The sequence below is a fragment of the Mobula birostris genome, chromosome 10 (assembly GCF_030028105.1).
Source record: "Mobula birostris isolate sMobBir1 chromosome 10, sMobBir1.hap1, whole genome shotgun sequence".
Taxonomy (NCBI): Eukaryota; Metazoa; Chordata; class Chondrichthyes; order Myliobatiformes; family Myliobatidae; genus Mobula; species Mobula birostris.
Genome location: NC_092379.1, coordinates 123,388,973 through 123,404,733, shown reverse-complemented (window position 1 = coordinate 123,404,733; position 15,761 = coordinate 123,388,973). Strand labels below are relative to the sequence as shown.

At 41.7% G+C, this 15,761-nt stretch overlaps 1 protein-coding gene across 5 annotated transcripts in view; it reads left to right on the top strand.

The window, feature by feature from the left end:
- Positions 1-15,761, top strand: part of uprt (uracil phosphoribosyltransferase (FUR1) homolog (S. cerevisiae)) — a 73,654-nt gene continuing 57,893 nt past the window's right edge. For 4 of the 5 annotated variants that reach the window (XM_072270913.1, XM_072270910.1, XM_072270914.1 and 1 more), the window contains exons 1-3: positions 1-353; positions 12,637-12,679; positions 13,407-13,476. In XM_072270913.1, coding sequence (XP_072127014.1) covers positions 145-353; positions 12,637-12,679; positions 13,407-13,476 — 322 coding nt within the window. In that variant the 5' untranslated portion in view covers positions 1-144. The remainder of the gene's footprint in view (positions 354-12,636; positions 12,680-13,406; positions 13,477-15,761) is intronic. The other variant, XM_072270911.1, reaches the window with a different exon arrangement.

The following is a 15,761-nucleotide window of genomic DNA, read 5'->3' as shown; positions in this document are numbered from 1 at the left end:
GCTAGGATATAAAAGGCAGAGTCTGAGATAGCAACGGCAAGAAGTCTGGAGAATTTTTTTCTTCTCTCTCATCTTCGCTGCCATTTGGCTTCATTTCACGGACTGCGGAAGCTGGAGGCATAAGGAGGAGTGGACTGTTGTTCTATGGAAGCTGATTCCCCCCTTTCTAGGATCATGCCTTGCCAAAACACCCAGCAGCAGCAACTCAACAACTCCGAGCGGAACCACACGCTGCCCAAGCAAGTGAGGTTCGCGGCCAGCGTGGAGCCGGAGCCCGAGCCGCTGGGAGCGCAGCTCAAGCTGCTGCCCATGAACGACCAGATCAGGGAGCTGCAGACGATCATCAGAGACAAGTGAGTGGCAATCGAAGGGCCTAGAGGTGGGGGGACGAGACCGGGTGCCGGTGCTGGCGACGTTGGCCTCTTCTCTTTGTGTGCGGAGCCTGGAGGTCCAGGCCTCCACTTCAATGGGGACACCGGCATGAGGAGGGGAATGAGTCACATCCCTGTCTGCAAGATCAAGTTCAACCGAGAGCATGTGTCAAGTGCACAGCAGCCAGTATATTCTCGGGTTGGAAGGCACAGTGTCTTAACTAAGAGAATGAAATGTGTACAGAAATGTTACTTATCTGTTTATTCAACGGATAGTACAAATCGTTCAGTCATATTTTCTTTTTCAATCATTTTATTAGTTTCATAAAATATAAACATAATAATAGTACAAAGTTACTGGGAATACATTGTTATACTTAACATGAGTAATTATAAAACCAAATAGTATTTAATTAACAAAACTCCCAATCATATAGGATACCAATGAATAATACAGAACAAAAAAATCTAGACAAAAATCATGAAAAAAGAAAAAAAATATAACCCCCTCAAAAAAATCTAAACTAAACAGAGTTAATCAACTAAACTAAAAAAAAGACCTGGGCTGTTTTAACATCGTAAAAAATGGAAGAGAAGAAAACCTTAGTGTCGACGACTCTGTTCCTCTCAACCAACACTACAGAGAAGTAAAATAAGTTTGGAAATAGTCAAATTACATCATATGAAAATGCTGCATAAATGGCCTCCAAGTTTTTTTCAAATTTACTGGAAGGGTCATAAACCACACTTCTATTTTTTTCCCAAATTTAAACACAACATAGTTTGTGAAAATCAGTGAAATATAGTATCCAATTCAGCAAAATGGATCTTCTAGCCATTAAAGTAAGAAATGCAATCATCCGACGAGCTGAAGAGGTTACAGTCATATTTTTACATGTTCTTATTTCCGCCTCCGAGCCTAACTGGCCTGATCTAATGCGCACGGCAAGCCGATTTTTACTTTACTGTACAGTACGGGAGGTGTGTTCGCTTACTTCCTGAGGGGCAATTCCCAAATCGTTTGAATAACCCATGTGTCATATAGTGCGGTCACTGGTTTCAAATAGAATAGGAATGCCGGTGGACTTCCGAAGTAAGTCTGCACGTTGTGTTCTAAAAGCGCCGTCCCCGCTATCGGCATGAATTACTTGCAAAAACAACTCGGGGGTAATTCATTCACTTTTATCAAACGAGCCAATTAATGGAGGATATACCTATTTTGCCACTTTCTACCCTCTTCATTGCTGAGGGTTTGCTTAGACCCTGAAAAATCACGAACGCCTCTCTCCAATACTGCACGGGAGCTGGCCCTTCGGCCCCACTTGTACATGCAGACCGGGCTGTCATAAACATTTCCTATGCATGTATCTAACCAAGTGCTTTGTATGGTGGTTGAAATTTGTAACTTTTTCAGTTATTATAAGGTGTGTATGGGGGGGAGGGAGCTGAAGAGTATTATCGGAGGATAAGCCCAGTGGTATGACTTTGTTCTGACTTGAATTCTACGGGGTGCATTTAGGTCAGAGGTCATTTGACAGTGATCCAGAGCAAGAATAAAGTAGTGGTTCTGCTACCATCCAGGCAGAGATGGCTCAAAGCACAAGTGAGAGATCTAAACGGGAAGCAACTGGTTTGAGTGGTGGTTTTACACCAGCTTCTCTTTGGGGAGCTTACACCAGATTTGTGGCAAATAGTTTTCCTCTGCAAGGTTTTGTCTTTGAAACAAAAATGACATACCACCTTAAAAGTTTCTTGAGGCAGTGAATCTGATCAACCATTCTAGTTACCCCCCACACACCCTCTCTATCTATTACTTCTGTTGCTACACTGATAAAACTTCAAACCACTTTTTATTATGCTGTAATATAATATTCCAACTGTATGCACATTTATTCCATATACATTCTTTAACCTCTGGCTTTATTTATAGACAGAGCCTTGAAAAATTAATCAGCCACCACAACTATTTTCACATTTTATTGTTTCATTTTCTATATTTTAAATATATTGAGGTAGGATTTTTTGAGCTAATCTACAAAACATTGGGCATCACGTCAAATCAAAAGAAAAATTCCAAAACCTGTCAATAATTGACTAAAAATGTAAAAAAAGCAATTGAGGCAAAAAATTATTCATCCCCTTTGTAATTACTGCACAACTTTTTTCAGGTGCAATACTGTACATTACCTTACCAACTCACCCACTTTGATGATGCAGAAAATTGGAGGGTCACCTGTTTTCAATGAATTCATGAAAATAAATGCCTCTTTTGTCTAAGGTCCAACAATATTGTAGATTTTCAACAGACCAAACCAAAATGAAGACACAAGATCATTCAAAACAAATCAGGGAAATGATAATAGAGTAGCACAAATCTGGGGAAGGGTAAAAGACCATCTCAAAGTCACTGGACATACCTTGGAGCTCAGTGCAGTCCATTATGGAAAAATGGAAAAAATATGAAACCATAGCCACATTGCCTAGGTCAGGCTGCCCCTCTAAATTTAGTTACCGGAGAAGAATGGCACTTGTAAGAGAAGTTACTGAATTTCTCTTTTTAAAGCAATGAATAGGGGAGACTGCCTTTTGATCGCTGACGGGGTCGCTCTGTTACTGAAAAGGGGAGACTGCCTTTTGATCGCTGACGGGATCGCTCTGTTACTGAAAAGGGGAGACTGCCTTTTGAATCGCTGACGGGATCGCTCTGTGACTGAAGAGGGGAGACTGCCTTTTGAATCGCTGACGGGATCACTCTGCTGCCGCAGAGGGAAAGGCCTACTACTGTGCCCAGCGAATGTTATCTAGGTTTTTGACATTTTGGGTGTGGACTTGGACTGTAGACTCTTTTCAGTCTTGTAGTTTTTGATATTCTGTGTTTTTTGCTTGATCTTTCCAATTTTTTTGTGTGTGGGGAAGGGGATTTGGGGGTTGATGTGCTTGTTCCTTTTTTGTTCATGTTTTATGTGGGGAGGAGGGATTTGGAGGTTGATGATGGTGCTGCTGTCCTTTTGTTTCTTGGTTTTGTGGTTATCTGGAGAAGAATTTCAGAGTTGTATACTGTGATAATAAATGAACCTTTGAATGGACTGTGACGCCAACAGTCACTCTGAGTGAGCTGCTGAAGTCAATGGCTGCAACTGGAGATGAAGTTCATGGCTCCACAATCTCTAAAGGCCTTGCACAAAAAGGCAGAGTGGTAAGGAAGAAGCCCAGGCTTTTAAAAAAAAAAGCATATCCTTGGCCATGAAGACTTTGCAAAGCATCACTTAGAAAATACTTTAAAGATATGGAAGAAAGTTTTGTGGTCATAACTTTTTGGCTGTAACACTGTACATGTGGAATAATCAAATACTGTGCATCAGCCAGGTAACACCATCTCTACTGTAGAGTATGGTGGAGGTAGCATCATGCTATGGGGATGCTTTTCAGCAGCAAGGACTGGAAATCTGGTCAGGATTGATGATGTTACGTAACCGGCAACAATGAATATCAATCGAGACAGGTTATATAAAAACAACCAAACATTTATTAAATGCGGATAAACGATAAAAAAAAACAAACGAAAACTTTAACCGGAAGTTAACTGATATGCAGCCATTCAACAAATCGTCACTTGGCACTGGTTCTTAAAGCGTTAAATGCTAAAACAGTTATTAAAGCGATAAAGTCAGATATAGTTCTTAAAATGGTAAATTCGAAAGTCCAGCAGATTTATACGTTCAATTGAGAGAGACTTCTCTGGAGAAGGATTTCTTCATAGACGCGACTTTCTTGCTGGTTCTGTCCAAAGGATTCACAATGCAGTAAATAAACAGTTTAAAACAACTGACTTTAATTTCTTTTAGAGAGAGCAAACGTTTGCATGAGCTCTTTGCTCTTTTGGCAAGAGTTATCTCGATGCAGGTCGCTACTCCTTCAACGAAGACTCAATAAGGTCGATCCTTTATTAAATTGCCAAACGATGCCGACTCCTCTCAATCCTTCAGTCCTGTACTTTGATAAAGTCTTCACTCTCCCTTCTACTGCTGGAATAGGGTAAATCAGCACATCTAGCCAGAAATTTCCAGTCCAGTAATATTGTATCTTGCAACAGAACGCACAACCGTTTCAAAAATGAAACTGCGTCACAAAAACAAGCACGCAACAGAAACGGAGACACAGCACGTTCTACCTGGAAACCTACAAACTAAAAACTAACTGCGTCATCTGGGGTCTACCCCTATATAGCCATGGTGCACATGTCATCACGTGACCTCACGTCGGTAGGAAAATTACATCAGGTGACCGCCAAAAGACCATTACATCATTCTCACAAAAAAAACCACAGATCTCCTTTAGGCATGTAACAATGGGAAGATGAATGCTGCTAAATACAGGGAGATCCTGAATTTAAAAACCTGCTAGCCTCTGCCAGAAAGCTTAAACTATGGAGGAAGTTCTCCTTTCAGCAGGACAACGACCTAAAACACACTGCCAGTGCAGACATGGAGTGGCTTCAAATGAAGAAAGTTGATGTCCTTGAGTGGCCCAGTCAGAGTCCTGACCTTAATCCAATCGAACGTCTCTGGCAAGATCTCAGGATTGCTGTCCACCACCGCTCCCTAACTAACCTGAAAGAGCTTGAGCAATTTTGCAAGGAGGAATGGGCAAATCTTGCTCCATCTCATCGTACAAAGCTAACAGATGCTTATTCAAAAAGACTACTAGCTGTAATAACAACAAGAGGTGGTTCGAATACGTATTGAGCGAAGGGGGTGAATACTTTTGACTGCTGAATTTTCAGTTTTTGAATGTTTACTTTTTCATGCTTTACAAGTTTCCTTGTTTTCTGGGTTCTGTGGGGAAAAAAGGAACATGTGATTCACAACACACGTCAAAGTTGCTGGTTAGCTGGTTAACTTCTCTAACATTGACTTCTCTAACTTCCGCTAATGCCCCACCTCCCCCTTGTACCCCATCTGTTATTTATTTTTATACACACATTCTTTCTCTCACTCTCCTTTTTCTCCCTCTGTCCCTCTGACTATACCCCTTGCCCATTCTCTGCGTTCCCCCCACGCTTGTCTTTCTCCCTGGGCCTCCTGTCCCATGATCCTCTCATATCCCCTTTGCCAATCACCTGTCCAGCTCTTGGCTCCATTCCTCCCCCTCCTGTCTTCTCCTATTATTTTGGATCTCCCCCTCCCCCTCCCACTTTCAAATCTCTTACTAACTCTTCCTTCAGTTAGTCCTGATGAAGGGTCTCGGCCTGAAACGTCGACTGTACCTCTTCCTAGAGATGCTGCCTGGCCTGCTGTGTTCACCAGCTACTTTGATGTGTGTTGCTTGAATTTCCAGCATCTGCAGAATTCCTGTTGTATGTGATTCACAAAGAAGTTCTCAAGTAAATTAATCAAAATCCCTAGTTATAGTACTCATCTATGTGAACAAAGGATTGGGAGCTGAATACCTTTACAAGGCACTGTAATTCTTTATTCTTTATAATTGTTGAATGTTGTTTTTTATTGCATGTTGTACCAACACAGCAAAGTAAATTCCTAATACATGGAAATGTATATGGTGAACAAAATTGATCCTTGATCCTTGATCCTTTCTACCAATGTTAATTGTAAGCCATAAACTAGTCACTAAAGCCTGAACTGTGCAGAGAGCTGAACATTCTGGATTTAGGCAGAAATTACACTTTAACTGCTGTGTCAGTGCAGAGTGAATTCACAATACACTGGCCTTACAGATATTTTATTGTGACGCTTCTGTGGGATAGTTTTCTGCACAAGTGACACATTTCAATTCTATTCAAATAATTTTGAGTTCCTAAACGAACAGGAAGGCTTTGCAATGGGCAGTTAAAACGTGCCCAACACGTCACTGGCACCAGCCTACCTGCCATCAAGGACACATATACAGAAAAGTGCTGGAAAAAGGCCAAAAATTTCACGAAGGATCCCCCCCCACTTCCCCCTGCCCACTCCTTCCCCCTGCTACTCTTTCCTACTCCCATCAGGGAAGAAGTTGTGCAACATCTACGTCAGGACCACTAGGCTCAAAATCACATGGTTCTCCTAAACTGTTAGGCTGAATAACAACTTCTACACATTAATTGGTCCCAACACCACAGCATACGCATCACCTAGTGTCACTTTATGTGCATGAACTGTCTTGAGATACATAAAGTGTATAAGATAGGTAAGGGTGGATGTTGAACCACTGGAAAATGATGCTGGAGAGGTAGTAATGGGGGACAAGGAAATGGCAGATGAACTGGATAAGTATTTTGCATCAGTCTTCACTGTGGAAGACACTAACAGTATGGTGGATGTTCCAGGTGTCAGGGGTCATGAACTGTGTGAAGTTGCTATAATTGGAGAGAAGGTTCTTGGAAATTGGAAAGGTCTGAAGGTAGTTAAGTCACCTGGACCAGATGGTGTACACCCCAGAGTTCTGAAAGAGCCCACAGTGGCTGAAGATGTCGTGGAGGCATTAGTAACGATTTTTCAAGAATCACTGGATCCTGGAAAGGTTCCAGGAGACTAGAACATTACAAATGTCACTCCACCCCTCAAGAAGGGAGAGAGGCAAAAGAAAGGAAACTATAGGCCAGTTAGTCTGACCACAGTGATTAGGAAGTTGTTGGAATCGTTTATTAAGGATGAGGTTTCAGAATACTTGGAGGCATGTGATAAAATAGGCCATAGTCAGCATGGTTTCCGCAAGGGAAAGTCTTGAAGAAATAACAACCAAGGTTGATGTGGTGTACTTTGATTTTCAGAAAGCCTTTGACAAGGTGCCACAAGTGAGGCTGATTAACAAACTACGAGCCCATGATGTTACAGGAAAGATTCTAGCCTGGATAAAGCAGTGGCTGATTGGCAATGAGTGGGAATAAAGGGAGCCTTTTCTGGCTGGCTGCTGGTGACTGGTGGTGTTCTTCAGGGGTCTGTGTTGGGACCAGTTCTTTTTGTGTTATGTCAGTGCTTTGGATAATGGAATTGATGGCTTTGTTGCAAAGTTTTCAGACAATATGAAGATAAGTGGAGGAGCAGGTAGTTTTGAGGAAGTAGAGAGGCTACAGAAGGACTTGGCCAGATTAGGAGAATGCACAAAGAAACGGCAGATGGAATACAGTCTTGGGAAGTATATGGTCATGCACTTTGATAGAAGAAATGATAGGGTTGACTTTTTTAAAAATGGAAAATGAAAGGGTTGACTATTTTTTAATTGGAAAGAAAATATAAAAAACTTAAGTTGCAAAGGGACTTGGGATTCCTTTTGCAGGATTCCCTAAAGGTTAACTTGCAGGTGAGAATGTGGTGAGGAAGGCAAATGTTAGTATTCATTTCAAGAGGACTTGAATATGAACACAAGGATGTAATGTTGAAATTTTTATAAATAACTGGTGAGGCCTCACTTGGAATATTGTGAGCAGTTTTGGGCCCCTTATCTTAGAAATGATGTGCTGAAACTGGAGAGGGTTCAAAGGAGATTCATGAAAATGATTCCAGGATTGAATGGCTTGCCATATGAAAAATGTTTGATGGCTTTTGGCCTGTATTCGCTGGAATTCAGAAGAATGAAGGGTGATCTCATTGAGACCTATCGAGTGGTGAAAGGCCTTGATAGAGTGGATGTTTCCTTTGGTGGGAGAGTCTAAGACCAGAGGACACAACCTCAGAATAGAGTGGCATCATTTTAGAATGAAGCTGAAGACGTATTTCTTTAGCCAGAGAGTGGTGAATCTGTGGAATTGTTTGTGGAGGCCAAGTCTTTATATTTAAGGCAGAGGTTGATCATTTCTTGATTGGTCGAGGCATGAAGGGACACGGTGAGAAGACAGGGGTTTGGGGCTGAGGGGGAAATTGGATCAGTCATGATGAAATGGTGGAGCAGACTCGATCCATTAACAATCATTATGTTCTCCTTTACACTCGTATACTGAAGAATGACAATAAACAATTTGAATCTAACTTGTATTCATGAGGCTTGGAAGTTAGTTGCTTTTTATAGTACACACCTCTGACAATTCTGTCTAAAAGAACAGGGATTAGCAGCGGCAGCAGACGCAGTAGGATATTCTGGATGGTTTAGTGGGGCCACAGGGAGTGCTATTGTCAACACAGCTCTGGGGACTTGGGTTCAATCTTGACCTCTGATTATGTTGAGTGGAGTTAGCATGTTTGTCCCTGTGACTTCCTGGGTTTTCCCTCCATGCTCCGGTTTCTCTCCCATGTCCCAAAGAGTTGCTGGAAGGTTAACTAGCCCCGTGGTATAGTTGAATGGCAGGAGAAATAGAAGGCGATCGATGGGTAGATGGGGAAAAAAAACAAGTTACAGGGTCGAGGATGGGAATACTCTGAGAGTCAACATTGATTTGGCATCAATGATCTCCTATGTTTTGTAAAAATAGAGAGCCAGATCTGTTTAAACTTTCTTTGCTAATCAGTTAGATCATGGCTCATTCATTTTTCTGTCCAATCCCCATATTGTCTGACTCCCTTGCTGTTAAAATTAGCCTTAAATATAATAAACAACTGGGCATCTGCAGCTGTCTAGAGGGAGAGAATTACTGAAACTTAGAAATCTCTGTGGGAAGAATCTAAGGCCTGTTATCCTAAGACTAAGCTCTAGTCGAGACCTTGAGCTGTTGCAAACAGCTCTTGTGATTTACTATCCATCATTCTCAGAATCTGGGAGACACAAGACTGTAGGTGCTGGAGTCTGGAGCAGCACACAAAGTGCTGGAGGAACTCAGCAGTTCAGGCAGCATCAGTGGACAGTTGGTATCTTGTTGAGAGCATAAGATATAGAACCAGAATTGGGCCATGTTCCCTCTCAGCTCCAATGTCCTGCCTTCTCCCTGTAACCCTTCATGCCCTGACTAATCAAGAATCTATCAACCTTTATATTTTTTTAAGGCAAAGACTTGGCCTCCACAGTCACCTGTGACAACAAGTTCCACACATTCACCACTAGCTAAAGAAATTTCTCCTCATCCCCGTTCTAAAAGGATGCCCCTCTATTTTGAGTCTGTGTCCTCTGGTCCCAGACTCTCCCCACCATAGGAAACATCCTCTCCACATCCACTCCATCAAGGCCTTCCTTTCAACAGTCGATAGGTTTCAATTAGGTCAGCCCCCATTCTTCTGAATTCCAGTGAATATAGGCCTGGAGCCATCAAATGCTCTTTTCTGGATTCTCGGAATCTGTTATGATTCATTAAAATTGCCTCATATTCCTTGACACTCTTTATTGCATGGATAATCTTTTTCTTCCAGAGGACAATCCCTTCATTACAGGAACCAGTCTAATGCATCTATGCTGCAGTAATCCCAAAGCATTTTATTAGTTAGAAACAATCATTTGGAATAGTTCTGAAAGCCATTGACAGATTTGTTTTCACTTAGAGCATTAACATTTGCTGATGCTTTTAAAAATATTGGATTGTTTGTCCTTTAACATTTGAAATAAGCTGCACTCAACAATTATCTTGATTGTAAAGTGGTTTAGGTCTTCGCCCATAAGAAATTGTATTCCACACGCATTGGAAGGTCTCATCTGACATTGTATGCATAAAGGTTAAGTGATCACCTGTTAAGAGTTCTTGTGCGTCACAGTTTGTTGCACTCTCTAAACTCAGTCAGGTTTATTATCCCTGACATATATCGTGAAATTTGTTGTTTTGTGGTGACAGTACAGTGCAATATATAAAAAATTATTACAGGTTACAATAAAAATTAACTGGTGCAGAGGAGGAATAGTGAGCTGGTGTTCATACTGTTCATGGGATGAAATTGTGTGGAAAGAAGTTCAAATTCAGAAAGGATATGATGGCAACACCTAAACATCTTCACATGAGTGAGATAAGACACACTTAAACTTTTTATCACCAGCCTTTTGACATTGACAGGAGCTGAAGAGCGAACATAAAGCTAATATATATATATAGGTGATTTCTAACAACATCAAGGGTGTATTCAACAATTGAGAGTTAGCACCGTGTAAATTGTCCTGCGTAGTTTTTTTAAATATAATGTCTGAGTGCATATAAAAAAAAGCCTGTGAGATGATCTGAAAATGTCAGGAAGCTCCATGAAAGAGCTAATTCGTTCCAAGTCATTTTCAATCCCTTGTTTAATTATGTTATTTTGTGGTTTCAAATAACAAAAAAAATCCTTTTTAATATATCATTTTAATTTTATATGTTCAAAAATTAATGACAAATCTCATAAAGACATAGTGGGCCAGGGTACTACAGGCTGAAATTCTGTCAGCTGGCATTCTGTGGCCTGGTAATTCCCATGGTCCAGATCCATACTAATTAATTCTAATGAAGGTCTTAAAATTAACTAAAATTTGTACTCGTTAGTAGCTAATTAACCTACCAAATCAACTTTTGCAACCTCAGCTGACGTTTACAGATGCTTTGGATTACGGACAATTGCTGGAACTCTCACATGACCTGGGGAAGCATCTGCACTTAGGAGGAACAGGTCTGCTGGGATTCAGGGTAATTTCTGTGGTCTGGCACCAACTGGGTTCCAAGTGTGCTGGACTAGAGAGTTTCAACCTGTAATAGGTTGGTCAGGGGGAAGTTTTTGAGGAGCATCTTAAAGTATGAGATAGCTATGTGGAGAAATTTGGCAAGCAAATTCCAGAGTTTAGGTCCCATGCAGCAGGAAGTACGGTTGTCGGGAGGAGTGGGGTATCAATTGTGCTGGAATTGGAAAAGGTGGAAGTTAGTAGGACTGGGAATTATATGGGTGGGGAGGGCTGAGGTCATGACAGGATTTGCCAGTTCCCAGCTTGAGGAAGTGGGAACTTCCTGAAGTGAGATGGTGTGTCATGGTAGTGTAAAGCTATTACAGTGCCAGCGACCCAGGTTCAATTCCCACCACTGCCTTTAACGAGTTGGTACATTCTCAGATGATCCCGTAGATTTTTTTCCCAGGTGCTCCAATTTCCTCCCACATTCCAAAGGCGTATGGATGAATTAGTAGGTCATGTTTAATTGGTCATGTGTGTAAGTGGATGGCAGGGCTCACTGGGCTGGAAGGTCCATTACCGTGCTATATCTCTAAATAAAATTTTAAATTCAGAATTGGGTTTATTACCACCGGTATGTATCGTGAAATTTGTTATCTTAGCGGCAGCAGTTTAATGCAATATATAATATAAAAGGAAAAAAAAAACAAAATAAAATAATAAATAAATAACTCAATTATATTATACATATATTGAATAGATTAAAAATCATGCAAAAACCCCCAGAAATAATATATATTAAAGTGAGGTAGTGTCCAAGGGCTTAATGTCCATTTGGGAATCGGATGGTAGAGGGGAAGAAGCTGTTCCTGAATCGCTGAGTGTGTGCCTTCAGGCTTCTGTACCTCCTTCCTGATGGTAACTTAATTAAATTAAGTTCTTCTTGTGAGCAGTGACACTTGATCTTCCTGACAAGAAATGGTGAGTGACCCAGAATACATCAGGAAGGGAAAAGAAACTTAAGACCAGATTCAGATCCAAAGTAGATGGAAAAAATGTCTCTTCACTTTGACTCCAATTGCTGAGAGCCATGAGTTCCTCTTGCAAATCTCCTCCTAATTTGACTGTACTTGATAGCCTTAAGAGAATTCATGGCATGGCTGCTGTGTGAATTAGATAATATTGTATTAGTGCAATCCTAAATTGAGATGAGATGAGGTCATTGGCTAATTCTGCCATTGATCAGGTCTTGGGAGACTTGAGAGTGAGAGTGGCTGTTCGCCATGGAGAAAGTGTGGCATTTCCTGGCACTGATAGTCCTCACATTGAAAGGGCAAAGTGCATACAGGAATTGATGTTTGTTTTTGATCCAAACCTATCTCGTGATACATTGCCGTGTAGGCCCTTCCAACCCTTTGAGCCTTGCTGCCCCAGCAACCCCTGACAAACCCGATTAACCCTAACCTAATCATGGGACAATTTACAATGACCAGTTAACCTACCTGGCATGTCTGGACTGTGGGAGGATCCAGAGGAGATAAACACTAATTCCATGGGGAGGATACCCTTGCAGAACAGCGCCAGAATTGAACTCTGAACTTCAGAACTTCCCAAACTGTAACAGCATCGCACTAACTACTTCACTACCATGGTGCCCATTGAAATTGCTTTGCTTTGGCTTGAATTGCAATATAATTTGTTGAAGGGTTAAGGGGATGCACTAAAATAAGATTTGTCTCGGTTTTGCCTACATCTAAAGAGGCTGCTACTTTTCCTTTGTCCCCAGAACAACAAGCAGAGGAGACTTTGTGTTCTGTGCTGATCGCTTGGTGAGTAGAAATATAAAATTAACATAAATTCTGTTTTTTTTTAAAAAAAGAATTAATTCTCCTTGAAGTCCTCAGTTGAGATTCGTAGTAGTAGTAGTCATACTTTATTGATCTCGGGGGAAATTGGTTTTCGTTACAGTTTTTCGTTTCATTACAGAAATTGGTTTCCAAAAAAGAAAGGAGTAGGTGTGGCGATGGTAGAGCGTGGCAGGGCTGTAAGCATAGAGCACTACAGCACAGAAACGGCATTTGACTAATCTAGTACATGCTAGCTTGGTTTTCTGTCTAGTCCCACCTAGCTGCACCTGGCCCGTAGCCCGCCATTACCTCCCTTATCCAAGCTTCCCTTAAATATTGCAATCGAACGCGGGTCTGCCATTGCCGCTGGCAGCTCGTTCCACACTCGCCCTACCCTCTGACTGAAGAAGTTCCCCATCATGTTCATCGTTCACCCTAAACCCTTTGACCCTCATTGTAGTCTTGTTCAACCTGAGCGGAAAAGACCCTGCACCTACTCACCCTACCCATCAGAATCAGCACCTCTGAAATGACAATTTTTTAGATCATGGAATGCCATTTTAAAAACAAAACTGCATTTGACATTTTTCTTTAATGGCCAAGAAATAGGGATTGTTGCTGGATTTGTTTTATAGTCCTGCCGTAAAATGGTCATTAAATCTGTCAATGTAACTCTACGGACAATATCACCTGGAATATTATATTATAGATCAGACTCGTTGTCGAAGAAGGACTGAATCAGCTACCATACACTGAATGTACAGTTACAACTCCAACAGGTATGAAATAAACGTACTGATATAACTTAAATGTTGCCATACTTGGCATGTCTCACTGCTATACTCAACACATACATCTTGGGGCCTAAAATGGGAGACATGCTCAAGGTTCTTTTGTGTGGCTTGCCAATGACTATTTTGGCCATGGCCATGTGCAGCATAGTTTTAGCACCATAGGCGGTGTTGCACATTAATGAATGGGACTTGAACATTTTCACTTGCATGTTGTGTCATCGTTGAGTGCACAGGTAAAGTATCAAGTAAGTATACAAGCAGGTTTGGCCTCTGGTGGGGATTATGGGGAAGAGAGGCCTGTGCTTAGGATTTGTTTGGGTCTCAGATGGGTATTGTTCAGGTTTTGGGGTGGTGAGGAGAAAAGGAGTTGAGGCTAGCACACACAAAATGCTGGAGGAACTCAGCAGGTCAGGCAGCATCTATGGAAAGGAATAAACAGTCGACATTTTGGGCAGAGGCCCTTCTTCAGGATGGAGAGGGAAGGGAGTAGATGCCTGAATAGAAGGGTGTGGCGGTGGGGGTAAGCGGCTAGCTGGAAGGTGATGGGTGAAGCCAGGTGGGTGGGAAAGGTCAAGGGCTGGAGGGTGGACAATAGGAGAAAGGGAAGGAGGAGGGGACCCAGGGGGAAGTAATAGGCAGATGAGAAGATGTGAAAGGTCAAAGTGGGGAATAGAGGAGGGGAGGGGGAGGGGAAATTTGTTTTTACTGGAAGGAGTAATTGATATTCATGCCATCAGGTTGGAGGGTTCAAAGATGGACTACAAAGTGTTGCTCCTCCACCCTGAGGGTAGCTTCATCTTGGGCCAAGAGGAGGCCATCAATTGAGATGTCAGAATGGGAATTGGAATTAAAATGTTTGGAGTCAGGGTGCTGTTGTGAGGATTTGATAGTGCGGGGATGAGTAAGTTACAGATCCCGAGTGGGATTCCAGTTCTAAACTGGGGCCCGCTCTGAAATGGCATTATTAATACAACCTTCGTTGGAGAGCACCCAGTACAGGCAAATTTCAGAACCTGACTCCATTTCCCAGGCAATGCAGAAATCTTGGTAACAGCACAATTAGTTTCTAGAAGTACCTACTAGCTTACTCTTGGAAGCAAATCAGTGCAGAACCCTGACTGGTAAAATGACCACCAGCATCGGGCAAATCTCTCCCTTGTGACTCCTGCAACTACAGAAGTCACCAGCCGGAGGAAATCAATCAACCATTAACCGATAAGTATTGATAAACAATGCCACTGATAGGACTTCTGGATGATTTATGGTTCCTATATTGGAACATCTCTTGCTGATTGTATGGTAACCTCTGGATGTCATCTCTGAAGTAGCAGTTGTGGTGTCATTTCAGAGTTGTTTGCCTTTGGAATTTTCTTTTAAAAAATTATTTTTATTTACTACAAACAAACAAAAAAAAAACAGCACATCTGCAAAAACCACAACCGTAACAAAATCAAATTAAATATTGAGCAGCAAAAGCGAGAAAAATATAAAGGTAAAAGTAAACGTACACAGCAGAGGTTCACCGCACCAGAAAACCTCAGTCCTCACCCCGTGAGAAAGTCCAATACAGGGGCCCATATCCTTTCAAAGATGTCCCCTCTGTCCTCTTTACATAGTCTCAGTCTCTCCAAATGTAAAGTATTTGCCAGTTCTCTCAGCCACAGATCGTACCGTAGGCACAGAGTCCATTTTCCACATTTGCAGGATTAACTTCTTAGCAATCACCATTCCAAACAATACAGCCATTTTTTCATACATATTGGCTGAAGATAGGGAGCTTGTTGCTCCAAGGATGGCTATGAGTGTGTCTGGTTCCCACCACTTCCCAAAAGCCTCAGAGAAACAGTGAAAAATACTTTTCCAGTATGCATAAAGCTTACAACATGACCAGAATGATCGTGACAAGTTACTGTTCACAGGTTTACATCTATTACAAACTGATGAAACATCAGGGTAGAAACTGTGCAACTTTTCTTTGGAATAATGGAGTCTATATATTGTTTTAAACTGTTTAAGTCTGTGTCTGACGTTGAATTTTGACCTGCCTACTTTACTTGCCCCCTAACAAGTCCTTACCAATATAGAAACATAGGAAAACCTGCAGCACAACACAGGCCCTTCAGCCCACAATGCTATGCCGAACATGTACTTACTTTAGAAATTACCTAGGGTTACCCATAGCCCTCTAAGCTCCATCTACCTATCCAAGGATCTCTTAAAAGACCCTGTGGTATCCGCCTCCACCACCGTTACCGGCAGCCCATTCCACG